Raw genomic sequence first — 15,096 nt, forward strand, 5'->3', positions numbered from 1 at the left:
GGAAACTACAAGAAAATAAAAAATACACATATTGTTACATTAATAGTTATCTGACGGTGTCAATCAAAACTGAACATTAATATTTTGTAAATCCTCATCATTCACGTGTAATGAGTCTGATTGTACGCAATGTTGTGGTCACTGAGTGTCGAGTTTCTGCTCGTGTTACTCCCCTCGTGCACATGGACAACCGCTAGCCTTCAAATAATAGTAGAGATCTACATTAATAATACATAATCAGCATGTATGCCCATGTGTAAAATATAGATGTGTGCCAAAGACCATAAAAATGCGTACCCTAAGTTTTCTCTCTGTTATTAGGTGCTTGTGGACGGTACTCAGAACACAGTGGTACTCCAGCAGCTCAGCCCTCTGACTGAGTACCTGGTTAACGTCTACTCTGTGGTGGGAGAAGAGGTCAGCGAGCCACTGAAGGGCGTCGAGACCACATGTAAGTTTTGGTTTACTACTCGGCATGTACTGTTTGATTAAAGAGACTTCAGCATCCATTTATGGTCAAAGTGTCCAGTGGTCACGAGACTTTGATCACCATAGCGTTGGCCATATTGTGTGAAACAAAAAAGAGCAAACACACTTTGCCACCCAGATCAGCCAATTTTAAGTAGTCTGTTTAAGTAGTCACTATGGCCTTTCAGCCTTTTCATTAAAACAATAAAAACATTTCACTTACTCACTTATTATATAAGTTAATTGCTGTCTTTGACTGTGATTGTGACTGTGTCGTCTCCATGAATCAAACATCCGTCCATTTTCTGTACCCCTTCAACTCCATTCACCATTCTCACGCATATTTACACCTATGGCCAATTTAGAGTCTTCAGTTAATCATGAATGCCTGTTTTCGGAATGTGGGTGAAAGCCGGAGTACCTGGGGGAAAAAAAAACAAAAAACAGCACAGGGAGAACATGCAAACGCCACACAGGAAGGATGGACCCGAGATTTAAACTCAGAATGTCAGGACTGCGAGGCAGACATGCTAACCACTAGGCTAGTGTGCTGCCTTAATCAAACATACTAACGCCAGGGTTCTCAAAATGTTTGCGTACAAAGACCCCTTAAATGGGAGAAACGTTTCCAAGGACCCCCTCATACTCTTTAAGGAACTTACCCTAATTAATTTGAATTAAATTCAATATTTATCCATCAGTGTTGTCAACTTAGCAATTTGGTGACTAAATTCAGCGACAGACCCCAATCGCTTGTCGCGACTATTTTTCAAAAAACAATTAGCAAGTTTAATTGCTGCAAAGAAACAGATAGCATAGGCGGAATGTTTTTCACATTGCGTTCCTTATAACAAGAAAGGAGCCCAGTGGCAGGCACTTACTGTGTCAATCGCACTGAACATTGCCAATGACATAGTGTTTATTCGTGGCAAAGACAGGGGGTTTTCAGCATGTGGGAAACTATTGGCTCGCCTTGCCTCACCTGTACAACTCCATCCATCCATCCATTTTCCTTACCGCTTTATCCTCACAAGCGTTGTGGGCGTGCTGGAGCCTATCTCAGCCATCTTCGGGCAAGAGGCGGGGTACACCCTGAACCGGTCGCCAGCCAATCGCAGGGTACATATAAACAAACAACCATTCGCGCACACATTCACACCTAAGGGCAATTTAGAGTCTTCAATCAACCTAGCGCGCATGTTTTTGGGATGTGGGAGGAAACCGGAGTGCCCGGAGAAAACCCACGCAGGCACGGGGAGAACATGCAAACTCCACACAGGCGGGGCCGGGATTTGAACCCCGTTCCTCAGAATTGTGAGGCAGATGTGCTAACCAGTCCGTCACCGTGCCGCCCTGTACAACTCTACAGGAGAAAATAGTGTGAGAAAGCTTGAACTGCTTACACATGCAGGGCTGTCAGATTTATGTGCTACGTCACAACCATACGCGCATCAGAGCTTTCAATTGGCCCAAAGCGAAGATAGGGAGGAGTAATTGGTTTAATGTGTTTATTTTATTGGCACGCCGTTCCCAATATAGAGTTACGGTATGCACTTTTTAAAAAATGGATATAATAAATTATAATAATATAATTTATTGGAAACTATTTAGGTTTCAGTAATCATTTGGCTGCAAAATGACAACACCAAATCTTCTACAGACAATTGACTGTGCATACTTGCAATGTGGTTTGATTCTCATTTTGACTTCTTATTTTTTAAGTAGTTAATTGAAGTTTCACTGGCAGGCTGTTGAAAAGATTTGTTGTTACCAATGAAATACAATGTAGAGACATCGGGGAAAAAAAGGCTCTGTCTATGAGAATTTGTAATTATAATGTTAGTATATCGTTCTTCACTTTTTACTCCCCAGTGGCCCTGCCTGGTGTGAGAAGGATGGACATCTTTGATGAGCAGATGACCACAATGAGGGTGAGATGGGAGCCGGTACCAGGTGCTACAGGCTACATGCTGCTCTACAGCGCCATTAATGCCACGGAGCCTACAGTCGAGCAGGAGGTAAAAGTGCCTGCGAATGCGAAGTGCATACAAGTGCACCGCTTAATACTCATGAGCAGTCTTTGACTAAAACAGGTGTAAAACAGTGAAGTCGTATTTTTACACAGCTACCAAGGAAAAAGGCAAATAGCATTGTAGCATTGTTACAAAAGGGTGTGTATGATCATGAATGAGCTCATTTAACCAATTGCGTATCAGACTGTTGTAAAGGTTGCTCAAAACAGCAATTAAAACCAAATGTACCCCACAGGTGTCTTTTACTTCCAACCCTGTGTTGTTTTCCACAGATCAGGGTGGGTAGCGATACAACTGATGTCCAGCTGGTCAAATTATTCCCCAACACAGCCTACTCGCTCTCCCTCTTTGCCATGCATGGGGAGTCAGCCAGTCAGCCACTGACACAACAAGGAGTCACCTGTGCGTACTGACTGAATTCAGATTATATTATTTCTGACCTTGCATCATCTTAAAAGTGTCGAGTGGGCGCATCGTACAGACAACATTTATGTCTGACTAGCTTTTCTTTGTGACTGGTGACTTGGTCAGTGCCCCTGCCACCTGTGGGTGAACTAAGGGTCCAGGATATCACTCATAGCACCATGAGGCTCATTTGGGATGCTGCTCCCGGTCCTGTCCGCAAGTACCTCATCACCTACAAGCCTGAGGATGGAGAAGCAAAGGAGGTGAGTTTGATTTAACTATTTCTTTCAGTGTGGATCTAATAATAGAATTGAAAACTGGATGATGACTGATGTCTCAATTGCCATCTGGCTGTATGAACTTTTCAATGTGTTTGAGTCTAATGAAAAGGTTAAGACAATATGGTTTTACAAGAGTCAAAGGTGGGTAATGGCCCTGTTGAATGGAGAGACTGCTTTTCCTTTCTGGGAGAATTCTTGTTCTGGAAACATATGTGGAAGTGTCTCGAGGCCTGTCAGCGTGAATATGAAAAATGTAGTGAGTAGGGGAAAAAGTGGTCTGGCCAGAAAATAGCAAAATTTTGGCTATATGGATCATGGGATTCCTCCCAACTCTGTGACAGCATGCCACTCAAAACACAGACACATAAAAATGTCATTTTGTCTGATTTGGCTTCTAAATAAAGTCTGTTGAACTGGAAAGTTATGCAAGACTTGGCAAAAAAAAAAAAAAGAAAAAAATCTTAAATCAGTTTACAACTTCAGTTTGGAATAATATTATGCAAAAATAATTTTACAGCTGGAAGTGAGCGGATCACGGACCAGTACACTACTAGACGACCTTATGTCACAGACCGAATATACCCTGGCTGTTACTCCAATCTATGATGAGGGTCCTGGCCAGACCATGTTGGGTGAAGGAGTCACTGGTAAGAATGAAGATGCAACACAACTAACACCACAATGACAAATGACAAAGAGCATACAGTAGTTCTTGATCAATTGTTGGTGAAAAGTCACATTAACTTCCAATCTTCCATCTTGCAGATGTGGTTCCTGCCCCAATGAACCTCCAATTCTCAGAGATTACACAGACCAGCTTCAGAGCCACCTGGGAGCATGGAGCTCCGGATGTGGCTCTCTATCGCATTGGCTGGAACAAGAGGGGAGACAGCAACTTCCAATATGTACGTCTGTCCACATTTCTTAGAAGCAACTGGAAGCTATCTTTCATTTCTTGTCTTATTTTTTCCCAATTACCTTTTAAAGAACCGTTTTACATGCTCTGTTTTGCTCTTCAGGCCATTCTGAACAATGATGAGACGACCCACGTCCTGGAGAACTTGGAGCCGGACACTCCGTATGATGTGTCAGTCACCGCCATCTATCCAGATGAGTCTGAGAGCGAAGACCTGCTTGGCACTGAGAGGACATGTAAGACGACTGCAATGATGACAAATTAACGTGCATTTAATGCCCAGTTGCATGACAGTATGTCCATGTGGAACCTTGGGTAAAGACTTTGCCAATGGTGAATATTCTAAGTGCTATGTTTGGTGAAGGGTGCGCCGATTATACCTTTCTATTTTTTTGCCCTTGTAGTGCCCAGGAGAAGTGGCCCGTGTAAGTAAATGTGTCAGAAGGAAAATTATGATTTTCCTTTTAAAGTGATGAAAGCATGATTTTATTATTTTGGCCAATCTGCACTGTTGTTCATTGGTCAAACATCATCATCATCATCATCATCATCATCATCATCATCATTATCAAGCGAGACCTGAAGTGCTACCCATCTTTCATCTCTGTCGGTGTGCTTGTCACCCTGCCGCTTATCCCAAACACTCTTTTTGAGAATGATCTAACTAAAGTCATGTTAAATGGCTGAGGACAGAGTTCAAATGTGCATGTCATGCCACACAGGATTGAGAATTCCCCGTTTTCGAAATCCATTCCATCATCCATCCATCCTTCATTTATTAATCATTCCATCTTTTCATCCATCCCTCCATTGCACTCACTGGTCCATCAGTTAATCCAAAGACTGCATCCCTGCACCAGAAAAGATACCATCCCTTGGATGAGTATTTTTTTCCCACCTTGATATTCGTACCATATGAAGCATGCACATTCCAATGTATTGGTTATCTTGTAATTTGATGATAAATAGATTTGGATTCATTGACGTAAGCTATCAGAGTCAATGGCTGGAATATCAAGGACAGCATCTTTAAAAGCATTTTTAAGGAAATGATGAAGCAACAATTTTTACCTGATGAAATACGCTACCATACTGACACGGTTGTAATTGTCATGTATGTGCGTTCCAGCCCCTCTTGCCCCTCCTACAGAACTGGTCGTGTTCAATGAAACAATCACAACCCTGAACGCCAGGTGGAATCCAGCTCCAGGCCGCGTCCAGAACTACAGGATCACCTATGTTCCCACTTCTGGAGGCAGGACCCAGACTGTAAGTCAAACACTGAGCACCGCTAATGAAGGTGTTGTGGCCATACCCATTTATGATACACATAAAACAGAAGCAGAAATCAACACAAATGTTTTGATCATTTAGGATTACTTGCTCTGCCAGTGGACTAGTAAATGAGCAAGGGTGAAGTTTTACATTTGTTTGGAAATGTGCTATTTATAATAACTGTGCCAAAGAATAAGAATGAAAACCAAAAAGGATTTATGATAACGCAAAGATTGCATTGCAGCAACACAGATACTTTCATATTTTGCAGGACTCAAGCCAACATTGAGCTGTCAAGTTGGCCTTTTCGATTTTTCACCCAATCAGAGCAGAGTCTCCTCCAAGCAATAGTTATGCCTTGCTTGAACTCAGTAGCATCAGGTTTCCATTATTGCAGTTTACTCGAAGTCAAATCTCCTAAACTGTTGTTTGGAAAAGGAAACCGTGATTTGACGGAACCTGTCTGAGTTTTTCTTTTTTTTTTTTTTCCCCCTCAATATTTCCGAACAGTGGAGACTGTGTCCTGCTGGTCATGGGCACTCTTCCTGCAAGTCTTAATGGATGGCAGTTTAATTTGGGTTTCACTTGGTTGACATTACTTTCACAATCTAGGCTGACAGGGAAGTCTACTCATGTATGCATTTAAGCAGCATACAGACAGTGTTCTGATCCACTTTGGTACTCGGCATATGTGAGAGTGAGTTTTTTTTTTATTGTCACATATTATACAATACAGTTATTACGTATGTTTGAAGATACTAAATACTTTTTTCCACTCTATTATTGCCCGAGTTTTCTACTTTAATACCAGAAAGATATTCTCAAAATTACTTACTGGATGGAGAAAGCAAACGTATATTTGTCTTCTTTATATAATGTGCTCTGTCAGATTGTCTGCAGCTTCAGCTTTGCCTTTGCCTCACATGGTTTTACTTACACTGATAGTCTAGATGGACTGCATTCCTATTTGGAACCTGATTGAACTGTGGATGATAAACTGGAAATTAATGTAGGATTAGTCACCTTGGTGAAGATACAGTAGTTTAGGCAATACAGTATCGTGGTGGAGGGGTTTGGGTGTCCTACGAGCTAAGTTGTCGGGGCTTTATGCCCCTGGCAGGGTCACCCTTGACAAACAGGTCCTAGGTGAGGGACCAGACAAAGTACGGCTCAAAGAGCCCTTATGATGGCGACAATAATTGGATCTCGTTTTCCCTTGCCTGGACGCGGGTCACCGGGGCCCCCCTCTGGCTCCAGAGGGGGGCCCCGGTGACCTGGAGGTGGGGCTCGAAGGCGAGTGCCTGGTGGCTGGGCCTGCACCCACGGGGCTTGGCCGGGCGCAGCCTGAAAGGGTAACGTGGTTCCCATGAGCTCACCACCTGTGGGAGGGGCCATAGGGGTCTGGTGCAATGTGAGCTGGGCGGTGGCCGAAGGCAGGGACCTTGGCGATCCGATCCCCGGCTACAGAAGCTGGCTGTAGGGACGTGGAACGTCACCTCTCTGGCAGGGAAGGAGCACGAGCTGCTGTGTGAGGTCGAGAAGTTCCGACTAGATATAGTCGAGCTTGCCTCCACACACGGCTTGGGCTCTGGTACCAGTCCTCTTGAGAGGAGTTGGACTCTCTTCCACTCTGGAGTTGCCCACGGTGAGAGGCGCCGAGTAGGTGTGGGTATACTTATTGCTCATACGGCTCGGCGCCTGTACATTGGAGTTCACCCCGATGGACGAGAGAGTAGCCTCCCTCCGCGTTCATGTGGGGGGACAGGTCCTGACTGTCGTTTGTGTGTATGCACTAAACAGCAGTTCAGAGTACCCACCCTTTTTGGAGTCCTTGGAGCGGGTGCTAGAGAGCGCTCCCGCTGGGGACTCCATCGTTCTCCTGGGGGACTTCAATGCTTACGTATTGTGAGGGTATGGTGGGAATGTCTGGCAGAACCCCCTGTCAGAAGGAGTTTCAACTCCCACCTCCGGCAGAACTTCACCGGATACAAGCGGCCGAAATGAGTTTCCTTCGCAGGGTGTCCGGGCTCTCCCTTAGAGATAGGGTGAGAAGCTTGGTCATCTGGGAGGGGCTCAGAGTAGACCCGCTACTCCTCAGCATAGAGAGGAGTCAGATGAGGTGGCTCGGGCATCTGATTAGGATGCCTCCTGGACGCCTCCCTGGTGAGGTGTTGCGGGCACGTCCCAACGGGAGGAGACACCGGGGATGACCCAGGACACGCTGGAAAGACTGTCTCCCGGCCGACCTGGGAACGCCTCAGGATCCACCCGGAAGAGCTGAATGAAGTGGCTGGGGAGAGGAAAGTCTGGAGTTACTGGCCCTGCGACCCAACCTCGGACAAGCGGAAGAAAATGGATGGATGGATGGAGTATTGTGTTGCTTTTTACAGGATTATGACAGGCACATTTGGCCTTACTTACAAAGAGGAAAGCCTTTGTAATTTTAGGAGGATAGAAAGTCTCTTCTTTTTCTTTTTGCTCAAGAAAGATCCCACTAGTTTGTTTAGCCTTACAGTTTAAATTGTTACTAATGATAAAACAGTCAAAAATACACACACATACAGATTGTAAGTATCTCTTAAATCAGCTTCTAAACACATTGATCCCACAGATTTACATTTTATTTTTCAACATTTGAAACCATCACTGGCTTATTTGAACTTTATCATATTATATTGGATTTAAATATAAAACAAGGAGCCTAAAATGTCCATTATTCCCCTAATAGGCCCAAGTTGGAGGGAAGAAGACCACTTTCTTCATGCCAAAGCTAACCCCTGACACTGAATATTCCATCAGTGTGGTAGCGGTTTACCCCCGGGGAGTCAGCAGAGAGTTGATTGGACTTGGCAGGACCAGTAAGATGTTTATACTTTGGATGCTTCCCAATAACAAGTTTCAACAGGAGTATGTTTAATGAATATTTGCAGTGGTTAAGGAGGTATGTGTGGGTTGAGGTGAAAACGATTTGAATTGGAACAATAACCATTACTCTGACAATTAAATATTATTATTACATTAGTATTGAGTTGCTTTCTTTTATGTCAGAGCCTCTGGGCGGTGTCAGGAATCTACGGGTCACTGACCCCACTACCAGCACCCTGAATGTCCAATGGGAGCCCGCTGAGGGCAACGTGCGACAGTACAGAATCTTCTATGAACCTGCAGCTGGAGGCCGAGAAGACATGGTAAGCTTGGAAGTTACCACCAAATCATCATCAGATTTATGGAAAATTCTTAGATTGCAGAATCGTTTCTACCTGTATTTAGGATGGTTGATCCAGCAGGGGTGGCACGATGGAGGACTGGTTAGAGCGTCTGGCTCACAGTTCTGAGGACCGGGTTTCAAATCCCGGCCCCGCCTGTGTGGAGTTTGTATGTTCTCCTCGTGCCTGCGTGGGTTTTCTCCGGTTCACTCCGGTTTCCTCCCACATCCCAAAACCATGCTTGGTAGGTTAATTGAAGACTCTAAATTGCCCGTAGGTGTGAATGTGAGTGCGAATGGTTGTTTGTTTAAATGTGCCGTGTGATTGGCTGGCAACCAGTACAGGGTGTACCCCACCTCCTGCCCAAAGATAGCTGGGATAGGCTCCAGCACTCCCGCGACCCTTGTGAGGATGAACGTCTCAGAAAATGGATGGATGGATGATCCAGCAGGTCCTAATGACACCCCCCTCCACATTTAAGGACAGGGGAGAGCATGGTACATACCACAGGTGCCAAACTTAAGGCCCGGGGGCCAGATCTGGCCCACCACATCATTTTATGTGGCCCGCAAAAGCAAATAATGTGTGTTAATTTCCATGATTCTAGCTAAAATCTGCACCACAATTTCAAATTTTCATATATAATAAATAATAACGTAGAGATATTGCAATAATTTTTTTGTTACCAAACCCGTTTTTACTTTAACTTCAAACAAACGATTATGCTTGACTTCTGATTTCAAAACTTGTTAGACATTGTTTTGTATATTCAATACTATGATGAGGCAATTAAACATTTAATTAGTTTCACAGTCATGACAGCCCTCTGAGGGAAAACATAACTACAATGTGGCCCGCGACAAAAATGAGTTTGACACCCCTGGAATATACAATTAAAATTCCGAATGAATGCGCAGTTGAATGGAGCAAGAGTAAAGTGTAAAGAAGTGGATGTACTACTTTTTACGTACTACTCAACTAAATTGTACACCTAAACAGAGGCACACATCTTCCATATGCCTGAATATTGTCATTAAGATTTATACAGTAGACATTAGGGGAGATGTTGTGAAATAGCCTTTGGTAGTGTAGTTTTTGTCATAGCTGAGTCTCGTATAGCTGGAATCAACTCCCACTCAATACCCGTTTGAATTGCCTTAAGTCAGCTGGGTTGGCTTCAGTCCTTTTCCCCATACCCCACTTTCCACTTTCATGAAACCAGTTAAGTAGTTTTTGTGTGATCCAGCTAACACACACTTTTGTTGTCACTTCTTCAGGTCCAAGTATCAGGCAACACACACAACACCGTGCTGAAGGACCTTCAGTCCGACACTGTCTACACTGTGACTGTGGTTCCTGTTTACTCTGTTGGAGAGGGAGAGCGCATGTCAGAAAATGGCAAAACACGTAAGTCCAGTCACTGAATGAACTCCAGTATAAAATTAAATATACTTTCCGTAGTCAAATCCTTTTTTGTCTTAGTTGCGCGACAGTTTGTATTTAAGGAATCAATCAATGATAAATATTCTGAGTAAAAATGTCCAGTGAAGGCTGCCCCATTATACCTTTCTATTTTTGCCTCTATAGTGTCCGGGAGTGGTGGTCCGTGTAAGTAAATATGTCAAAGGGAAAATTCAGTTTTTCCTTTTTAAGTGAAAGCATGCTTTATTATTTTGGCCAATCTACACTGTTGTTCATTGGTCAAACATCATCATCCTGATCGTTATCATCATCGGCATCATCGTCATCATCATCATCATCATCTTCATCATCATCATCATCATCATCATCATCAAGTGTGGCACTTAGCCCATGCACAGCTTTGGTGGGGCCGTGCTTCTGTGGTTACTTGAAGTGCTATCCATCTTTCATCTGGCTGTGTGATGGTCACTCTGCTGCTTATCTCAACGCGCTTCATGAGAATGATCTTACTAAAGTCATGTTAAATTGAAGACACATTTCAAGTGTGCATGTCATGCCACACGGGGTTGAGATTTCCTTGTTTTTGAAGTCCGTTCCATCATGCAGTCATCATTCATTTATTCATCATTCCATCTTTTCATCATCCATCCATCACACTGACTGAGCCATCCATTAATCTAAAAACTCCATCCCTGCTTCAGAAAAGACAGATCTTGTCTCCTTTAAAGCAACAATTCTTGATATTCATACCGTATGAAGCATACGCAGTCCAGTATGTTTAATATATTGTCTTTTGATGACAAATGCAATTGTCACAAAACAATTAATTGATGTAAATGATCAAAGTCAATGGAATATCAAGAAATGCCTCTTTAAAAACATGGTTTACCTGAATGACGAAGCAACTGCTCTTACCTTATGAGGTAACCAACCATACTGACACAGTTTTAATTGCCTTGTATGTGCATGTGTTCTCTAGCACCTAAAGACACAACACACACACTTTGCAGTTACGGTCTTGGAAGACTGAAGAAGACTTCAGAGATTGAACCTCTCCATTATTTTGTCAAAAACAGGAATCCTTTCATGTCTCACCAGAATGAATACTTTTGTATTCCAGGGGCACCTGGCTATAAATAATTTCAAGATATTACACAAACCAAGAAAGACTGATTGTATACCATAAACTTCCCTGGAGTTTAATCGTAAAACAAGCAGTAAGAGTCAGCAAAATGTGGAGCGCGTATAGGAGTAGGACTACAAACTTGTGTTACTCCCACAGCTTCAAACCGCCAACCTCCACCAGAACTGAGTGAGCATTTTGCGTCGGGAGGAATTCCTCAGCTGGCAGCGTTATAATGGTGTCTCCTCTTTATTTACCGTAATGTTGTCCATTTATAGTTTGGAATGAAGGGTGGCGGTTAGGATAATGGTGGGGCTGGGGTATCAGAGGAGGGGGCGCATTGACTAACTGGCCCTCCTTTAGGGAAAAAAAAACAGAGGGGAGGATATAAATGAATAGAGAGCTTTATATTCTTTATGGCCTTAGACTCGCTTGGATGAGGTCACATACTTTCTGCTATCATTTCCGTTTTGTTCAAATAGTCTTTAATATTTAGTGGTTTTCTTAACCTATCCCTTTTATGTGCCACTAATCCAACCATACGCCTGCAAAAACAAACTTTCACATTGCACTTTTCTTGACTTTGTAGCTATTATACTGTATTATCAACTACAGTGCTTTTACTCTCGCTCATTCAACTTAAGGATCTTCTGTAGCCATTCACTGACTATTTATTGTGCTTCAAAATTCAAAAGAGCTACAGGTAACGAACTTCATTCAGCCTGTGAAAGTACAGAAGCACTCTCTCTGTGTTTAACCCACTGCGTTTATGGCGTCATATTGGAAGAGCAGCACAAAAGCTCTAAACATCTGCTTTGGATCTTTGAATGTGAGAGTCACACAGGCCTGCACATACACTTCGTGTATCCTTTTCATTCACATGTAAGGCACTGACAAGAAGTTTCCTGTTGATAGCAGTGTTGTTAAGCAACATCTTAAACTTGTCTCTGCTGGTTGCAGGGCAACGTTCTACACTTTTTACTCAAATGTTCTGAGTCTGTCAGGTGATGTGCATCACCAATTGGGTTAGATAAACAGAGCTGAATTTCTCTCCTTTTTTTTTTGCATGGGATGATGCAGTCCCTTTGGAAAAATATTTCAAAGTTGGAAAAACAATTTTCAGTACCTGGACCACGTGTTTGTTCAATATTCAAAGAGATTCATAATCATGACACATAGCTAAGAATGACAAAAACAATCACAAATGCCAACGTTACCCAATCGTGTTTTCTGCATCTTAACGCTGCAATCTTCACAATTGACTTAGCTATAAGTCTCCTCTCAAATAAAATTATGTACCGCAACATGAAAGCAAAAAGGCAGGGATTTGCCAGACTATGTTTCCACATATCTGGAAGCATAGAGTTGTTCAAAACATCTTTACATACTGGAAAAATTAAGATTCAGATAAGATTCAGACGGAACGAAGGGGTAAAGCTCATCCCCCAGATTATAGTTTTCTGTGTTTTTTTACGTTTGTCCTTGTAATTTATTGTCTTCAAAGACATCAAAGTAAATATTTGTGTCCGCTGATGTTTTTGTGCTTCAAGGGACATCTGTGGATTATTGGTCAATTTCTAACTAGTCTGTTTTGTCTCATCATTCTTTCCATCTCTTCGCTATCTATGTGAACACTTACTCCACTGCCCTTCAACCTTGCTCTGCTATCACTCTTCACTCCATCCTTTTCATCATACTCTACGTTCCGTCTTTACCTTTTCTCGACCCTAACCTCTTACTGCTTTATCTTGATCCTTCCCTCCCCTCAACCACCTTCCTGCCATCCACCCTTCCCGGTTTTGCAGTGGAGCGTCAACCTGTCAGGAACATCCAGGTATTCAACCCCACAACCAACAGCCTCAACGTACTCTGGGAGCATGCAACAGGCCCAGTTCTGCAGTACCGGGTGCTCTACGTTCCTGTTTCTGGTGCCAAGCCTGCTGATTCGGTGAGTTTCCGCGGAGCAAGCAAGTTGGCACAAATGCGTTACATGTATTTTTACATCTTAACTTTCCCATCCCACTTTTGACCAGAATGTAAAGTACTCTTCCATTTGCCACGAGGAATGTAATGTCTCATAATGAGACATTAAAAGCTAAACATTAGTCTGCTTACCAAATGTCATGTCTTTATACCTGTACATTAGCAATGAACTGTAAACCAAGACTGAGTTCATTAAAGCAGAAGTTCTTCAATTCATTTACCACTGTATGTGACATCTGGAACGAGTGTTTCACATCTCAACGTGGAAAGAATTTTGATAATATGTAAATAACTTTAGAAGTTGTACTTGTGACATCTTGCTCTCTCTGCCGTCTGCTTCAAATAGTGAGGATTTCAGAACTAAGGCCTTTTCTGAGGTGCATGTGATATGAATCCACAACAACATGGCCTATTTCATCTGCACAACTGGCTTTGGGTTGACAGCTTTACCTGCTGTTGGCCTTGATATTCTCCTGGAGAAAGTCTCCAGCAACTCAGTTCTCACGCAACTTTTAGTATTGTGTGAGAAAAATGTGGCCTTCCCCGCCGTCAAACACACTGCATAACTTCAAAGGAATATTTGGCTCTTCCTTTCTCTCAGTGTTGACAACAATGGTACTGATGAGTTAAAGGGAGGTGTTGTGTAGAATGTACAACACACGTGTGTATCAAGAGAGAGACGAAAGGTCTTTGTGGGAGCAATTGGCAGGAGGATGTCATCGCAATACAATTCACATTTGCTCATTTTCTTGAAGGGGAGGGTTTGGTCAAAACAGGTGGACCCAAATGCAGGCAAGCAGCAATCGAGCTCAGAAAATACCGTACATTCTTTTTTGCAAAAAAAAAAGGAGGAGTTGGTGATAGACGAAAAAATAGATACATTTACGATTTATATGGAAATCAATGTGTTGACCAGGAGTGATCAGAAAGAGTGGAACTAGATAGACTCATTCCAAAGAGACAGCTGGGGATTACAAAAATGTAAATGAGGAGCTTGTTGGAGGGGGGGAAAAGGAGCTAATAAGACCATGTTAAACTAATGACAGTAACAAGGACTAAAAAAAGAAACGTGACAACTGTTGAAAAATAGGACAATAATAATAATTCTTAATTCTACAGAGTGGCCAAGGCTAAATATTTTTCATTTAGATTAGCAATAAATTACTCACAGATGCCCACCTTCTGAATATGTATGAATTTTGTCATTGCAGTTTATTGTCAATACTAATAGGTCCTACCTTGTACCTTGCTTTAATTTTTCACCAATCTTGTAGAAATTGGTAGGAAGCAGTCGTGCTGACGTTAAAAATGAAACCATCTTGGACAAGTCCCACTATTTGCAATTTAACAACATTATGTTCTGTGGTTGCATGCAGATTTTGGTCCCAGGGACCTCCACCACAGCCTTCCTGCCCGATCTGATCCCAGACACTGATTACAACGTTGCAGTCGTTGCCCTATACAGTGACGGTGAAGGACCCACCATCAGAGACAACGGCAAAACACGTACGAAACTTGAAATTATATGCTGGCTTGATTAAAAAACAACAACACTGTGAATATAATACATGACGTCAGTATTTCAGTAATAATAGGTTAGTAATTCATTTGTTATGATGAATGTACTAAAATTTCTCCAAATAAAGGTCCACGCAGCGGCCCCAGGAACATGCGTGTGTACGACCCCACCACATCTACTCTCTCCGTGAGCTGGGAACATGCTGATGGCCCAGTCATGCAATACCGCATCAGCTATGCCCAAACCACTGGAGACCCCATTGAGGAATATGTAAGCATTTATAAAATTAGGATTTTAGTTGAGCTTTGTATCCTCATAAAGTGAGTGCTATTTGGAAGGGGGAAAAAAGAATACATACACCTATCAGCCACATTCTTAGGAACAATCATGGTGTTTAGTATTCGAGTATGTCGCGACTAGTTTCATACATTACCTATTAGAATGAGTGTTGATTCATATGTCTTG

The 15,096-nt window shown here is 42.7% G+C and overlaps 1 protein-coding gene across 6 annotated transcripts in view; it reads left to right on the forward strand.

Annotated features, from left to right (window-relative positions):
• col12a1a (collagen, type XII, alpha 1a) overlaps nucleotides 1–15,096 on the forward strand; it is a 54,692-nt gene that overhangs the window by 20,034 nt on the left and 19,562 nt on the right. For 2 of the 6 annotated variants that reach the window (XM_061794661.1, XM_061794656.1), the window contains exons 23-38: nucleotides 322–451; nucleotides 2,341–2,486; nucleotides 2,774–2,903; nucleotides 3,033–3,169; nucleotides 3,705–3,834; nucleotides 3,953–4,092; nucleotides 4,207–4,339; nucleotides 4,508–4,528; nucleotides 5,233–5,372; nucleotides 8,107–8,236; nucleotides 8,427–8,566; nucleotides 9,862–9,991; nucleotides 10,172–10,192; nucleotides 12,935–13,077; nucleotides 14,489–14,618; nucleotides 14,759–14,901. In XM_061794661.1, coding sequence (XP_061650645.1) covers nucleotides 322–451; nucleotides 2,341–2,486; nucleotides 2,774–2,903; nucleotides 3,033–3,169; nucleotides 3,705–3,834; nucleotides 3,953–4,092; nucleotides 4,207–4,339; nucleotides 4,508–4,528; nucleotides 5,233–5,372; nucleotides 8,107–8,236; nucleotides 8,427–8,566; nucleotides 9,862–9,991; nucleotides 10,172–10,192; nucleotides 12,935–13,077; nucleotides 14,489–14,618; nucleotides 14,759–14,901 — 1,944 coding nt within the window. The remainder of the gene's footprint in view (nucleotides 1–321; nucleotides 452–2,340; nucleotides 2,487–2,773; nucleotides 2,904–3,032; nucleotides 3,170–3,704; nucleotides 3,835–3,952; nucleotides 4,093–4,206; nucleotides 4,340–4,507; nucleotides 4,529–5,232; nucleotides 5,373–8,106; nucleotides 8,237–8,426; nucleotides 8,567–9,861; nucleotides 9,992–10,171; nucleotides 10,193–12,934; nucleotides 13,078–14,488; nucleotides 14,619–14,758; nucleotides 14,902–15,096) is intronic. The other 4 variants (XM_061794657.1, XM_061794662.1, XM_061794658.1 and 1 more) reach the window with 3 other exon arrangements.

This window comes from Phyllopteryx taeniolatus, chromosome 13, assembly GCF_024500385.1.
Source record: "Phyllopteryx taeniolatus isolate TA_2022b chromosome 13, UOR_Ptae_1.2, whole genome shotgun sequence".
Taxonomy (NCBI): Eukaryota; Metazoa; Chordata; class Actinopteri; order Syngnathiformes; family Syngnathidae; genus Phyllopteryx; species Phyllopteryx taeniolatus.